General features: G+C 34.1%; 1 protein-coding gene across 1 annotated transcript in view; it reads left to right on the forward strand.

The window, feature by feature from the left end:
• The window catches only part of LOC124363376, a 76,968-nt gene that overhangs the window by 10,755 nt on the left and 49,527 nt on the right, over positions 1 to 16,686 (forward strand). The window contains exons 7-11 of the mRNA XM_046818627.1: positions 3,881 to 4,156; positions 4,864 to 5,039; positions 5,164 to 5,333; positions 7,621 to 7,869; positions 15,639 to 15,693. Of these exons, the coding sequence (XP_046674583.1) occupies positions 3,881 to 4,156; positions 4,864 to 5,039; positions 5,164 to 5,333; positions 7,621 to 7,869; positions 15,639 to 15,693 (926 nt within the window). The remainder of the gene's footprint in view (positions 1 to 3,880; positions 4,157 to 4,863; positions 5,040 to 5,163; positions 5,334 to 7,620; positions 7,870 to 15,638; positions 15,694 to 16,686) is intronic.

Consider the following 16,686-nt stretch of genomic DNA (forward strand, 5'->3'; position numbering starts at 1 on the left):
TTTACTAAATATTACAGGCACCTGAAATATAAAGCTTTTTTAGTGAATGGAGGATTGTGGTTTTTGTACGCATATATGAAATAGATGAATAATAAGAGAATCCTATATGCTAAATCGATATGTGCATACATCAAGCTAGTATAATAAAACTCTTAATGCTTTAATAAAATTAATATTAAAATAAGTAAACTGGTAAACACACGCCAAAGCCTCCGGTAAATGTGGAAGGTTTATTATATGTGAAAAATATTGGATAAACACTTATTAATATTAAAGACATGGTCACTGTTAAGGAAACAGGATTTTACGGACATTTTTCATCGTTCAGTGGTACAAAAAAAAATCAGTAACACTACGTTTCGAATTGTGCAATCTGATGTCTTCTTCAGGTAAATAACTAACCTAACACATAATTACAAATTAGGTTAAAATAAGTTCGTAGGTGGTTGGTCAGTGAATACAGACATATTGTGACCTGCATTCTGTAGTTCAGTTAGAATAATTAGTCTTGTGTTTTTTATTAAGTGCATGTTTTAGATTTAATGAAGTGGACACACAATCCTAATTTGATGAAGTGGTTGTGATTTCTGACTTATGCGTGTCACAACGCTCTTGTTTATTTTAAACTAGTTTGTAATTATGTGCTAGGATAGTTATTTGCCTGAAGGAGAGATCAGATTGCAGATCTCGAAACGTAGTATTACTGATTTTTTGTATCACTGAACGATGGCAAATTTCCAGAAAAATCCTTTTTCCTTCACAATCGTTCCATCGTCAAAAGCAAACTTCAAACATGTACACTGGTATCCCTGAAGTTTATATATTTCCTGGATATTAAAGTGGAGTACAATATCCAATCTGGCAGACTGGATATCAATTTGTTGTAAAAATAAACAAAAGAAAAACAGAGAGTCAGTAGTAACGTGCCTGAGGATAGTGAGGTCTGAGAGACAAGGAAGTTTGGGATAGACCAGACACGTACCTCTTTAGAGAAGATTGTATTACGTATAAAAGATCCTTCAGCTTTGCAGTGTTCTTTTAATAGCCAACGAATAGTCTCGTTGGTGTTGAAATCAGCTATCATTAGATTCACGACGAAATATACAACTACACAACTATTTCAGTATTTTATCATTTTAAACTTAAATTACAGTTTGATTTTATAAAACAAGCAGTTAAGATTAAACAGTTATTAGGTATATTATTAAATAAAAAAGGAAATATGGATAGGAACAGAAAACTGTCATACGTTTGATTAAATATTGTCACGTTTTTGGAGTATATTACGTATCTGTTTAATATATATCAGCTTTAGAAAGTACCTAATTATTTATATACTTGTAAAACTATATAGCTAAATCGAATACAATACTTCGACAGTTCTATGTGCTGAACATAAACTCTATTTCAATAAATTATGATTGATATTCAGTGTTTCACAGTTTGTAACACGTATTATTTATACATAGAGCTTACGGCATCCCAAATCAAAATTGGACTGATCCATTTGCTTTAGTATTACACAAAAATTCAGATATTGGATATTTTTCACATCATCATTATGCATAATGCAATTTCTGTGGCTAATATAATATTACTACAGTATTTTCAATATTTCTATATAAACTGTAAGCTAGCTACTCTCCGCAAACACTCATTCAACGTCATATGATCGATATTCAATGTATCATGGTTCGTAACACATATTGCTTATGCATAGCACTTACGGCACCCCAAATCAATATCGGACTCTTATTTTTGTTTTATGTATAGTACATGCTGCAATTATTTCATATTTCTCACATCATCATTACGTATAATGCAATTTCTCTAGATCCAATAATATTACTCTAATATTTCCAATACTTGGAAAGATATTCTAAGCTTGCTAATCAGCGCAGAAACTCATTAAATATCTTATAATTGATATTAAATGAGACACGTTTCGTAACACATATTGCCTACACATGGAGCTTACGACATCCCAAAATCAATATCGGACTATTTATGTATAATAAATGCTGCAGTTATTTTATATTTCTCACATTATTATTGCGTGTAATGCAATTTCTCTTGATGGTAAAATAAAACTCTGATATTTGCAATACCTGGAAAGATATTCTAAGCTTGCTAGTCAGCGTAGAATCTCATTAAATATCTTATAATTGATATTCCATGAGTCACGTTTCGTAACACATATTGCTTATGCATGGAGCTTACGACATCCCAAATCAATATAGGACTCATATTTTTGTTTTATGTATAATAAATGCTGCAGTTACTTTATATTTCTCACATCATCATTGCGTGTAATGCAATTTCTCTGGATGCTACAATATTTGCTATACTTTGATAGCTATTCTAAGCTAGCTAGTCAGCGTAAAAACTCATTAAATATCTTATGATCGATATTTAATGAGTCACTTTCCGTAACAGATATTGCTGAATAGAGTTTGCAACATCCCAAATCAATATCTGACGTATATTTTTGCTATATTCTTTCGGTATTATAGTCAATGCGGCAGTTGATGTATGCTTTTCACACAATTATTACAAATAATAAACTGTCTGTGGATTCTACAATATTAGTACAGTACTACGATATACACTGTAAGCTAGCTATTCTACGCAGAATCGCATTCAAAATACTGTGGTCTTATTCAATGTGTCACAATACGTAACACTTATTGCTTATGCACAGCGCTTACGACATCCCAAATAAATATCGGATACCTCTTTTAGTTCCTTTTATAAGAGTAATTGTTCCACATACTCGATCTTTGAATACCTTTTCTCCCGTCAGAAGATTCCATTATATAACCGTGAAAATATAATAGAAAGTTTTATCGAGAGTTTTTAATTAAAGTTCGTCTCATTTTATGAATGAATTCGTACTGGAGTTGGTTGGATGAAAACAGTTGCATTTTAAAAGGAACAGCTATTACTATACTTCTTAAACAAACAACTTGATTTTTGATTGTAAATAAGGAAAAGGTACCAAATAATTCTGCTTGGAGAAAAAAGAATTTTTCACCTTCGTTACTCGTATATGATTGATTGCTTACGAGTAATCTATTATCACGGTGAGTGGGATAAGGTGCCCGAAATTTATATTAGAAAACGATTAGATATATAACAAATAAACAAACTGAAACTTAAACCACATACAAGGAATACATGAAATTATTTTTATCTGAATTTATATAAAGAAAATAACAAAACTTGAGGTGTTAAAATCTCGTAAAACTGTAACATGTGGCAAATGGTTTTAAAGGTTATTCTTTGTTTGAACTTCAGTTTTGACAATGGCAGGATTCTGAAGGAAACAGGTTTTTCTGACATGTGCCATCGTTCAGTGATGAACAAGTAAAACTGCGTTTCGTGAACTCAATATGATCTCTTCTTTACGTGAATATTCAGTTCTGGGTGGTTGGTCGACGATTGCAGGCCTATGGTGACTTTTATTCTGTAGTTAGAATTTAATAATTAATGTTGTGATTTGTTTTTAATATGTGCTTGTTAGTTATTGAAGTTGCCACACATCATGGTGGTTGAAACAGTAACACTAGGTTTCCAACGTACGTACGTTTATGAGTGTCACATCGCACTTGTATGTTTTGTTTACTTTAACCTACGTTGTAGTCATGCATTAATTTTGTCATTTACCTGAAGAAGATATCAGGTTGCAGATCTCGAAAAGCGGTGATGTATCAATAACCGATGACAAATGTCCAGAAAAATCCTACTTCCTTCACAATCCTTCCATCGTCAAAATCAAAATTCAGACAAAGAATTCTAAGAAATTCAAAGAATTTTAATAGTAAGTTTGGTACTCTGGTACCCCATCTAATAGAGTTCAAGTAACGAGTGTTTTTGCTAGGTTGTGGAGAACCACACGGACTTCGTTATGAACATCCGGCTGTATGCCTTGCTACTGACAGTGATCCTACTACCTATCGGTATTGTCAGGCACATGAAGTTCCTCGTGCCGTTCAGTGCTATGGCCAACGTGTTCCTTCTGCTAGGCTGCTCTCTCACCATATACCTCTGCCTCGTTGATCTACCGCCTCTCTCGTCACGGCCTTTAGTAGTCGAGGTGACTCGCTGGCCTCTCTTCTTCTCCACGGCCATATTTGGCATGGAGGGCATTGGAACTGTAAGTCAGTTCTGCATTTTGAATATTGTAATAATATTATGACTTCTTATTACCATAATACAAACAAAAATGAAAACGATATGATGGGGTATACTAATAAATATTCATTATATCTAGGCTGTTACTTTTTCCATTGGTAAAAAGATGGTTTTATGCTGTTACTGGTGGGATGACTGGTATAATGTGTGGTGACGTTTCTTTCACCTTAAAAATTTCCACACGTATTGAAAATGCATTCACGACATAATTGTGAGCACTCATGTAACAAAAACACCGGTTAAACAAAAAAAGGATACATAAAAAATTTGTGATATCAAATGCTTTCATATATAATGGGAAGAAATAAAACTTTCTTAAATGGACAAAGAAACAGAAAAAAGAATTTAAAACATTAACACTAAAACAAATATTTGCAAAAACAAATCTGAAGAAGAAACAAAACATGTAATCTTTGCTATTGTGTCTAGGAAGTTTGTAATCCTCAATGTTGTAAATCTTATTCAGAGTTGATATTTTGGAAAATTCTCAAATGGAATGTGCAGTAAAACCAAGAAATCAAGATGACACTTTTAGTATTTGACTCATTAATATGTTCTGTTTTTATAAGTAGAACACGACGATAATTAAGACACCCCACAGTAGAGTTATTGATATATTAAGCAATTTTCAATGTTGCTTTATTTTTCACCTTGTACTACTTTGTGCAGACAATGCCCATAGAGAATGCGATGCGGTACCCTGCCCACTTCCTGGGCTGTCCGGGAACCCTTGCAGTCGGCATGACTGTAGTGTCCGCAGCCTACTTCTTCATAGGGTCCATAGGTTACATCAGGTTCGGGGATGATGTTCAAGGGCTCATCACTCTTAATCTTCCTCAAGACATGTACGTATTTACCAACATATATACCTTAGATAAAACATAAATATATTTCGAAATCCAGTTTTGTAGTTTAGAGTGTTTGTAGTAATTAAGGTAAATTATAAGGGTTGTATTTGCTGACTCACAGGCTCTCGGAGTCAGTGAAGGTGCTGGTGGCCCTCTCCATTCTCTTCACTTATCCTCTGCAGCTGACCGCCACAGTGGATGTTTTCTGGCCGATGTTGAGGCACCACTTCTCAGAGAAAAACCAAGACCGAGGCTACTATCTGGTCCGGGGCACATTGATTCTCGGAACTGGTTAGTCTTCCTTGTATATAAACTGTTACATCATGAAATTTTTTATATAAAAGAACCATTGCTTGTAATTTTTGGGATTGTGATTTATTCTTGTTCGAATTGTATCAAATAATGGAATACCCAATGTTGTTTATGTCTATTGTGCTTTGAAGTTTATTTTTGACGATGGAAGGACTTTGAAGGAAACAGGATTTTCCGGACATTTTCCATTGTTCAGTAAAACAAAAAATCAGTAACGCTACGTTTCGAGATCTGCAATCCGATCTCTTCTTCTGGTAAATGACTAAAATGAAGAAATAAACAAATTGTACTAGAGCGAGTGGTTTGTTTTAATATAGTTTGTAATTATGTGTTAAGGTTAATTATTTACCTGAAGAAGATATCAGATTGCAGATCTCGAAACGTAGTGTTACTGATTTTCTGTCTATTGCGCAATAAAAGGTGTTCCCTAGGGATATTCTAAATATATAGAAAGCTACAGAACAGATTTAAATAGGTTTGCTATAGTTTGGTATCCCTTCAGCATACACGTATGGAAAAGTGCTAAAATATCAAATTAAATCGCGATGAGTAATAACTGAAATATTTCATAATAGTGGAAGGAAATGTAAACAAACCAAAATTTTCAGCCAAAAAAAATTGTACAATTTTTTAGATATACTTCTCTTTTAAACACCTAATAGGTTTCTAAAAATATTTTGAAACTCACATCTATCGGAATGAGAAATGCATTCATAAAAAAATTATTAATTAAACTTGACTTTAAAGTCCAAATACATAAATTAATTAAAGGAAGAAAACATGATAAATAAGACAAAGTCAGTTCTAGGTCGACTAGCGTAATTTATCCTTTTTAGAGACAATCAGTACAGCCAAAACGCAGAAGATTTTATTTTATCAGCGTTCATAATTTGCTTAATTAGTGCATATTACTTTTCTACACTTCTTTGACTCTCTGCTATCCACCAGCACAATCCATAAAGAGTTTGAAACGACAGTTGTAAATTTAATGTGAGTATAAGATTTTTTGTTCGAAGTATGGTTTACTTGTTCGAATGTTATTTACTAATATAAATAAGGTTTAAAAATAAATTTTACAATCGTAACTAGAAAGGATAGTTGTGATTTGAATGGAACAGAATTAGTTCGTTGGCTAACTAATTTGGGTATATAGTAGGACAAGGTAAGATTACGACAGACCAAGTGTCTCAGACTGTAACAGGCTACGATGAAGTTTGCAAGCAAAGTTTGAAGTGTATAGCTAAGTGTGTCACTGTGTCATTGGCAAACTTGTCATAAGATTATGCATAGTCTTTTTACAAATTTAATTACTCTGCGATTTTTGTAGCCATCATGGTCTCCCAGAAGACCAATATAAGATGTTCAGCCAAATCTCATCAAAATTATCGAACTGAATGTTGCCTGTATAGAAATTAAATCCAAAGTCTATAGGTTAGTACGTTTTTGAGTTATCGTAGGGACAGATATACGTAGAAACTATGGGACAGAAATCAAATTTTTCAATCATCAATCAAGTCTTTGCTAACATTCAGCCAATGCAGCTCGAGAATCTTGTCATACGTATTCAGTTTTATTGAAACGACTTTTTATTATTTTATGGAGTGGTAACATAGTATATAAGATGGATAAATCCCTTAAAATGTTACCGTTTAAAAAAATATGAGAAATTCTTTATTCTCTCCATCTCTTAATTCTCTCTTTATTCTTAATCGCATACGATAAACAATATTAAAATATAACTACAGAAATTAAATGTTATTACAAAGAATAAGAAGGTTGATTATATTATTAAATCCATTGCTTAAGGGATAAAAATAGTAACGTGATATGTAATGGTTGTAGTACATAAGTTTTAGCGTTTAAGTATAGAGGAGAAGCGTTAAATATCTAAATTAGGTCATTGGGCTGCATTTTGAAGTTTATCGAAAACATTCGCCCTGTTTAACAGATGATGTTAACTCTGATTGACATTTCTAGTAGTATTGATATTATGCTGCCATGGCAGTCAAAGCCGATCAATCGCATTATGTTATCATATATTTATTTATAGATTTGTGCAAATAGCATCTACATAGTTACATTCAATAATGGAAAATGGCAATGTAGTCGTGTTCCATATTTTCAATATTTACGTTCTTGATAAGTTATTGTTGACAGTCCACTAGAGACTTTTTTATCTAACGTATAAACAATTGAATGATTTCCAACCGTTTTATACATGATAATAGTGTTAAATAGAGTATAATCATGCAAAATTTCTGTCCAGTGTTAATAGCGATCTCCCTGCCTCATCTGGCTCCCATGGTGTCACTGGTGGGCGCCGTGGGGTTCAACGGAGTCGGCCTCATGCTGCCTACTGTGACGGAGTTGGCCACCTACTGGGACCAGATCAGTAAACCTTGTGGTTTCACCATCATCAAGGCCACCGCTATCCTTATTGTCTGGGTGTTCGCTACCATCACAGGCACCATCACGAGTGTCAACTCTATCATTGATGCCTTCACAATAAAAGTATAAACATACAGTTTTGTTTGGCTATGTTTTCCTGTGCCTGTCTTATACTGGTGTTTTAATTTTAACTTCGGTTTTAATCTAGACTGGGTTATTTTTATCGAAACCCAACTAGGATTCTAGCTGATATTTTATAAGGTTATTGAAAGAGCGGTGCAAAATTAAGCTTAATTAATTTGCAGACAAATAGCCACAGAGTTGAGGAAACTTTATAAATCAATGCATTAAAATGACAAGTTTAATTTTTAAATTCAATATACTCTACAAAAAGATTAGTATTCTCAATATGAATATCACCGATAGTCACTGTGTAAATATCCAGATTATATTGAAGAACGGTGCAATATGGTTCATTTTGTTGTACCGTAATTTAGTGCATTATATATGTATTTTCGCAGCCCTATTATTCATTACTACTTTGTATTATATTCTCCGATGTTTTTGGAGATAAATTCTTGGCGGAATAATAACTTTTTTGGCACGCGTTGTAATTTTCTTTGCCTTGAACTATGCAACCGTTCGACGCGCCTTGTCCGTGAGACCAAGTACTTTGAGTTGAACTTTTAGTTTACCATCGAGTTCTTGACTCCAGCAATGATTCTTCTTTGTGGACTACTTTGATTCAATCTTCCTTTTCATGACTACAGCTGCATTGTCGAGCCAAGATGCTGACGCCGCGAGTGTAAGTCGACATCAATGTGAAAGAAAGTCATTTTAAAGTTTTATTAAGTGATTTAGTTCGTAGAAACAGCTCCATAGAATACTAGAACCACCAGGCCCACCTCCAAAGATATCATTTTAGTTAATTATTTCTATATCTTGGCAACCACGTTGGAAGTAAAAATGTGGTTTTAAACATCTAGAAGTGGAGCTTGAAGGTTTTATTTGACATAATTAGACTTCGCAATACTGTGTATTAATTACTACAAGCTACGAGATCTCCAACCCGATTTTTTTTGTCCATTCGGTACATATAATAGCTGCGCAACTCAGCTTCAGATGTCCCTAAACTATTATAAAAAGGGAGAAACGGAGAGAAAAAGCCACAATGCCTGCTATTAACTAAGTGTATTTATCTGAAGATGAAATAACGTTTGAACTGACATCTAGCGGTGTCAAATTAACTAAAGTTTGCACTGTAAATGTAGTTAGTTCCTTGGTTAAACAACCGGTTATAAATGGCTGCCACAAAGCAAGAAAACAGTTTCGTGTTTTGATGTTCACTCGATTTTGTTAGTGATGTTATTAGCATTTAAAGACATTTTATAGTGCATTTTAAAATCTTTGTAACGTCATTGAAAACTTTTTTTAATACAAAACGATTTGTTTTTACAGTTTTCTCGACTTTTAACTCTTTATTTTTAAATAAATTAACCTTATTTTTTACATATTTCGGTTTGAATAATCCTGTATTTTGTTTTATAAAATCTCTCTCAAGGAACTGAATCCCATACGAGCAAACATTACAGTTATTTGATTGTTTATAAATGTACAAGATTCTTCAATAATAACTGGAATCAAATTGTTATTGTCATCGAACAAAATAATTCATTATGACATCCACGGCCATCTTAACTCCTAACCATACTATAAATTATATTTAGAATACAAATGAGAATTTATATGAATTAATATTAGAAATGTTCATATGGTTCTAATTTATACTTATGGTATGACAAAGGAAACTTGCTTTTTTATATAAAAAGGAGAGGCCGATCCCCTTTTAAGTCTTATTCTAAGCGGCCTCATGGGCCATCGGCCAGTGCGAGGATTTTATAAAACAGAATAAGAGGGAAAGTTACTACAGTACAAGGTCGATGGTACTCATAAACAGTGTAACGATCATAGACAGAATCTGAACGCGCTAACTCAGATCTAAGTCCGAAGTCTTAGACCGCTTGGAAATCGGCACACCCAATGCGTTTACTCCCACAGCTCCTTTAATTCATGTAACAATCTCAGTTGGTATTTTTTCAGAAGCATTCTTACATTCTTGGCTGAATGTAAGACAACCAAAAGTCATTGAATCTATTAAAGGATATTTTCAAAATGTGTTATATTTTGTCTATTGTAATGCATATCTTTGTAAGGTATGATTTTAATAATGGGATATGTTTCATTGTCTGTAGAGTCATGTAGGATTCAATTACAAAAGAAAAACACAGATCAAATAATTCCCTACAAAAAAGTAAAATATCCTACATAAAAGTAATTGAAATACAATTTTTCTGAATTGCAATAAGATCATTTAAACACAGGGTTTAATAATTAATTTTTTATATAAATAAATTTCCTCAAATTTAGTAGATTCGTTAGAATTACGCCTTATCAGGTTTCATATACTATACATTTCTGTTCTTGTTACCACGACAAAAGTCTTTCATTAAATTAAAATATTAGCCAAATTTAACTCTCGTCTTGTCTATACGATGAACCCATTTATACCTTTCTGAAACTGAATACAACAATAGTAATCCATCATCACTATCTCTGAAATCGCTTTCTACCCAGGGCATAGCGAATCAACTCACATCAAGGCTTTGTGAACGCTATCACTAAATTCGAAATTGTGAACTGTTGTAGCGGGGGAAATAAGTCTTCCTTATAGCTTTGTATTTGAATGAGGCATGTAAGACGTCGCCAGGGCCTTAAAAAACACGTCGTGGTGATCATGGTTTTATTAATTTTGTAATATTTAGTATTTTATGTTGCAACAAAGCTTACAAATTTTGTGTGTTTAAAAAGCACTAAACCCATTTAAAAATTCCGTAAGATACATTTGATGTTTATTGCGAATACACTAGGGTTAAATTAATTTTGCAAATCAAATAAAGCGTGGGACTTTAGAGCCCCACGCCAGTCTTTAAAACCGGGTGTGTGGGACTCTTGAGTCCCACGTTGGCGTGACCGTGTTTACGCCGAAGCAGTTACTAATTAAACATCAGCTGTGTTTGGCATGACGAGACGTTTGATGTGTAAGGCCTTTAGAGATTTTCTATGGATAAAACGAACTGTGGAGAGGTTGCTGAGGCTGAGGCTAAGGGATCACCTTTGTTATGGAATAAATAGGAAATAGAGATGATAAAATATAATAATAGAACGCTATGAACAATTAATTACAACACAGTATAAATATCGATTCTACATGATAAATCATTAATTTTATTTCGTTAAGCCGCCCACCGTTCATGGAAAAATGCCAGGATGATCGCGCATATCAATGGCTCAATAGTTGTATTTTAACTAGTATATTTCATAACGGATGAGCCTTGCCGTGCTTAGTGTATTTTATTATGATACCTAGAATAGTGATGATCTTCGTACCAATCCCTTAGTATATGTATATCGCTTATGTGAATACCTTCGTATGTGTTTGATTGTTACATAAAATAAAAGCTCAATTCTTAGATGTGCATTTTAAACAATACGGTGGAAAACAGATATGCCAATATAAAATAGTACATTAATTGAAAAAAAACATATACTATGGTAAAAAAACTTTTATTTATGAAAAATAGATCGTGTGAAATATATGTGTACAACTATGTGTTATACGATTTTACTGAACACATTCAAGGAAAGGCAATGATAAGTTTTCGAAAAAAATTCAGAAAAACTAAAGTTTTGTCATTATTTTTAAGTTTGAAACGACTTCTAACTAAGTAGACTGGAAACCGTTAAACCTATTACTAGTTTATACGAACATACAAAAAAGAGGAATTTTGCTAACTTCTTTACTGATAGCAAATTTGCTCTGAGGACAGTTACGCTTCATTAAAATTACAAATTCCAAGAAAGAATATCCTCCATTAAACACGATGTAAAAACTAAGCTTCAAAACCAATTACACGTATATATCGCAATTTGCTCTTAGGTATCCTGCGGAGGACTAACCGACTAACAGACTGAAGAATAAATTTGTGGGCTCTCTAACTGGTAGCAAAATGTCAAGTTTATAGCACAATTTGTTCTTGAGGTATACTCCGGAGGACAGACAGACCAACAGGCTGAAGAAGAGTTGTGTGGGCTCTCTAACTGGTAGCAAAATGTCAAGTCTATACCACAATTTGTTCTTGAGGCATCCTGCGGAGGACAGACAGACCAACAGGCTGAAGAAGAGTTGTGTGGGCTCTATCTCTAACTGGTAGCAAAAATGTGAAGTCTATATCACAATTTGTTCTTGAGGTATCCTGCGGAGGACAGACAGTCCAAAATACTGAAGAAGAATTCTGTGTGCTCACTAACTGGTAGCAAAATGTCAAGTCTATATTACAATTTGTTCTTGAGGCATCCTCCGGAGGACAGACAGACCAACAGGCTGAAGAAGAGTTGTGTGGGCTCTCTAACTGGTAGCAAAATGTCAAGTCTATACCACAATTTGTTCTTGAGGCATCCTGCGGAGGACAGACAGACCAACAGGCTGAAGAAGAGTTGTGTGTGGGCTCTCTAACTGGTAGCAAAATGTGAAGAGTCTATATCACATTTTGTTCTTGAGGTATACTGCGGAGGACAGACAGACCAAAATACTGAAGAAGAATTCTGTGGGCTCTCTAACTGGTAGCAAAATGTGAAGTCTATAGCACAATTTGTTCTCGAGGTATCCTACGGAGGACAGAAAGACCAAAATACTGAAGAAGAATTCTGTGGGCTCTCTAACTGGTAGCAAAATGTCAAGTCTATATTACAATTTGTTCTTGAGGCATCCTGCGGAGGACAGACAGACCAACAGGCTGAAGAGGAGTTGTATGGGCTCTCTAACTGGTAGCAAAATGTCAAGTCTAAATCACAATTTGTTCTTGAGGTATCCTGCGGAAGACAGACATACCAAAATACTGAAGAAGAAATTCTGTGGGCTCTCTAAACTGGTAGCAAAATGTGAAGTCTATAGCACAATTTGTTCTCGAGGTATGCTACGGAGGACAGAAAGACCAAAATACTGAAGAAGAATTCTGTGGGCTCTCTAACTGGTAGCAAAATGTCAAGTCTATATTTACAATTTGTTCTTGAGGCATCCACCGGAGGACAGACAGACCAACATTCTGAAGAAGAGTTGTGTGGGCTCTCTAACTGGTAAGCAAAATGTCAAGTCTATACCACAATTTGTTCTTGAGGCATCCTGCGGAGGACAGACAGACAACAGGCTGAAAAAGAGTTGTGTGGGCTCTCTAACTGGTAGCAAAATGTGAAGTCTATATCACAATTTGTTCTTGAGGTATCCTGCGGAGGACAGACAGTCCAACAGGCTGAAGAGGAGTTGTATGGGCTCTCTAACTGGTAGCAAAATGTGAAGTCTATAGCACAATTTGTTCTCGAGGTATCCTACGGAGGACAGAAAGACCAAAAATACTGAAGAAGAATTCTGTGGGCTCTCTAACTGGTAGCAAAATGTCAAGTCTATATTACAATTTGTTCTTGAGCATCCTCCGGAGGACAGACAGACCAACATTCTGAAGAGAGTTGTGTGGGCTCTCTAAACTGGTAGCAAAATGTCAAGTCTATACCACAATTTGTTCTTGAGGCCATCCTGCGGAGGACAGACAGACCAACAGGCTGAAGAAGAGTTGTGTGGGCTCTCTAACTGGTAGCAAAATGTGAAGTCTATATCACAAATTTGTTCTTGAGGTATCCTGCGGAGGACAGACAGTCCAAAATACTGAAGAAGAATTCTGTGGGCTCTCTAACTGGTAGCAAAATGTCAAGTCTATATTACAATTTGTTCTTGAGGCATCACTCCGGAGGACAGACAGACCAACAGGCTGAAGAAGAGTTGTGTGGGCTCTCTAAACTGGTAGCAAAATGTCAAGTCTATACCACAATTTGTTCTTGAGGCATCCTGCGGAGGACAGACAGACCAACAGGCTGAAGAAGAGTTGTGTTTGCTCTCTAACTGGTAGCAAAATGTGAAGTCTATATCACATTTTGTTCTTGAGGTATACTGCGGAGGACAGACAGACCAAAATACTGAAAGAAGAATTCTGTGGGCTCTCTAACTGGTGCAAAATGTGAAGTCTATAGCACAATTTTGTTCTCGAGGTATCCTACGGAGGACAGAAAGACCAAAATACTGAAGAAGAATTCTGTGGGCTCTCTTAACTGGTAGCAAAATGTCAAGTCTATATTACAATTTGTTCTTGAGGCATCCTGCGGAGGACAGACAGACCAACATTCTGAAGAAGAGTTTGTGTGGGGCTCTCTAACTGGTAGCAAAATGTCAAGTCTATACCACAATTGTGTTCTTGAGGCACCCTGCTGAGGACAGACAGACCAACAGGCTGAAAAATGTTTTTTGGGCTTTTCTAACTGATAACAAAATTTCAAGTATATAACTTAATTTTTCATTGAAATAACTTGTAGAAAACTATATTTGCTGAGACGAACAAAAAGTTGCGTATGTACATGTGCCAATTTCCAAGTGTATGATTCGACCAATTTTAAAGACATAGTCCAGGAAAACAGACAGAATTAAGAGAAATTTGGACAGCTCCTAGAGTGATAGGCTTCTATAATACTGAGCCAGAAATAAAGCTAGTTCTGTAATCTATGCCTAACCGTCCAATAAACGTTGAAAGTTGCCCAAAAATAATAGTTTTCCGTAACTCATAATTGTCCGCAATATAAGGTCTTAGCCACTAATAAAAAATCCCTTATAGTATACCAAGAGTTTACTACCAGAACTGATGAAATCCTGTGAAGTTTACTTTGACCTCTGGAACTGATTAAAGTTAGGGCCTGTTAGTGTAATAATTCTCTTTTATATATATATATATATATATATATATATATATATATATATATATATATATATATATATATATAATATTGCATTTTAAAAAAGATTCGTAATATTAATAAATTACAAATAGATAGCACTCATAGATTGAAGGTGCTTCAAGTGTATCTAAATCATATTATACGTCATATCGTGTACTAGTCGAAACTGTTGGACGTCATTATGGGTTTTAACGATATCAAAATATACACAACCATAACCAAAATCGAAATACACACAAAATATACCAAAATACAGTTGTATCCAATAGGTTTATAAATTTCTGTTTATAGTAAAAGTTGACTTAGATAATAGCTCAGCTATGATGAAAATCGGTAAACTACTTTCTGAAAATATAATATGTAAAAGTCTATACTCGAGATGGAATTTTAACCGTATTTACGTTGCTCTAAAATGTGTTTTCACATAATTCAAAGATTTTATAACGCTCTTAAATGTTTCTATAAATACCATTTCTTAATTTATAAACAAATGCTCCAATAATTACGGAATTTTAATTTTGGGAGGACTTTCGCTTTCAAGGAACACATCATCAGACCCAAAACTGAACGCAAAAGGCCTTACAAAAAGATTTCATAGTTATTGGAACGTTTGTTTATAAATTAAGTATTTGATTCCAATAAGAAGAAACTGGTACAATGTATCAGGTACCATTATGTTATTTAAAAGTACCAAATAGACGGGCTTAATAGGTAGCTGGCACAACAATCTAGAATAGATGTACATGAGATAGCGTCACTGCGGTCTGTATCAACACGGGTGTTGGAATCGATAACGGCGATGTGTTATGATGTCAATTAATTGGACCTTGGTGGCCGGAGAGCGCAGAACTCAATTAGTGCAAGCTGTGCCATGTAAAAGCTCCAAGGGCTTGTTCCAGGCTTGAGTAAATTGTAGTTTTCAACTTTTCAATGTTTGTTTAAAACGTTAGTATACCTTGTAGTAGTTTATACTTTGTTTATCGGAGTTTTTTTATTAAAAAGTGAACATGACTGCGGAAACGAAATCTAAAACCACAAATGAAGACAACCACACGACGTAAGTTGAAAATGTTATTTCTATTCGTTTTGAATATTAAATGTTATGAATATCCATCCATGTGCAATACATTTCCATAACATTGATTTAAATTACTCTGATTAATATTATCGCACGTTCCAGTAAAAGTTTTGTTATTTAAAACAGTGTTTAATAGTTTAATTAAAGTTGTATCAGCACGAAAAGTGATTTTATGCAACTTTCAAAGTTTCTAAAAAACTAGTATGACATAAGTTTTCTAAACATGTGCCTATGTTTTAACAACGTAATGAACACGCTAATGTTATTAAGTTTAAGGAGTAGCATAATTTGCATAATTCCTACATGAAAAGTGTGTTTCGCACACAAAGATTAATGTGTTCTGGACTTGTGCTCAATTGTTTGTTTTGCTAATTAAGAGCTAAAAGTACTGGTGACCAATTTGATTTAGCCTCATGCGAATAATGTTAAATTTCTTTCTATTTTATTACCTTATGTTAGACGTAAAATTATGTATGGGAGATGCCTTATTTTAAAGGTACAAAAAAGTACGCATCTAAAAACTTCTTTAAATAGTTTTATAGGTTACTGAATTTAAAATGTAACAAATGGTTTTGACGCGTATTAATTTCCCATACATTTACGACTGAAAATAATGTGGTAAAAATGTTTCAAGTTTATCATTGTTCTTATGAGATGAAACTCTAGTTGTTTCACTACATCCGTCTCTTATCTTTGAATATTCAATCGAACAAAATCGAACGAATTGTTAAACTGGATACACAAGTTTTAAACAAACGAGAAGTTTTTAATTTGTAAATTGGTATATGATGTAAAGTTACGTGTGAACTTGAGGTAAAATGGCAGAATTGAATATGAGTTATGCAATTTAAACTGTAATTTGAAATATTTGATGATAGACGGCAATGTTTCATTCTTTAAATGTCCTCCGTTCGCTTAGACGGAGATTCACTTACAACTAAAAGTAATGTTTCAATCCTTTCTGAAAACAAA

The sequence above is a fragment of the Homalodisca vitripennis genome, chromosome 5, assembly GCF_021130785.1.
Source record: "Homalodisca vitripennis isolate AUS2020 chromosome 5, UT_GWSS_2.1, whole genome shotgun sequence".
NCBI classification, from domain to species: domain Eukaryota; kingdom Metazoa; phylum Arthropoda; class Insecta; order Hemiptera; family Cicadellidae; genus Homalodisca; species Homalodisca vitripennis.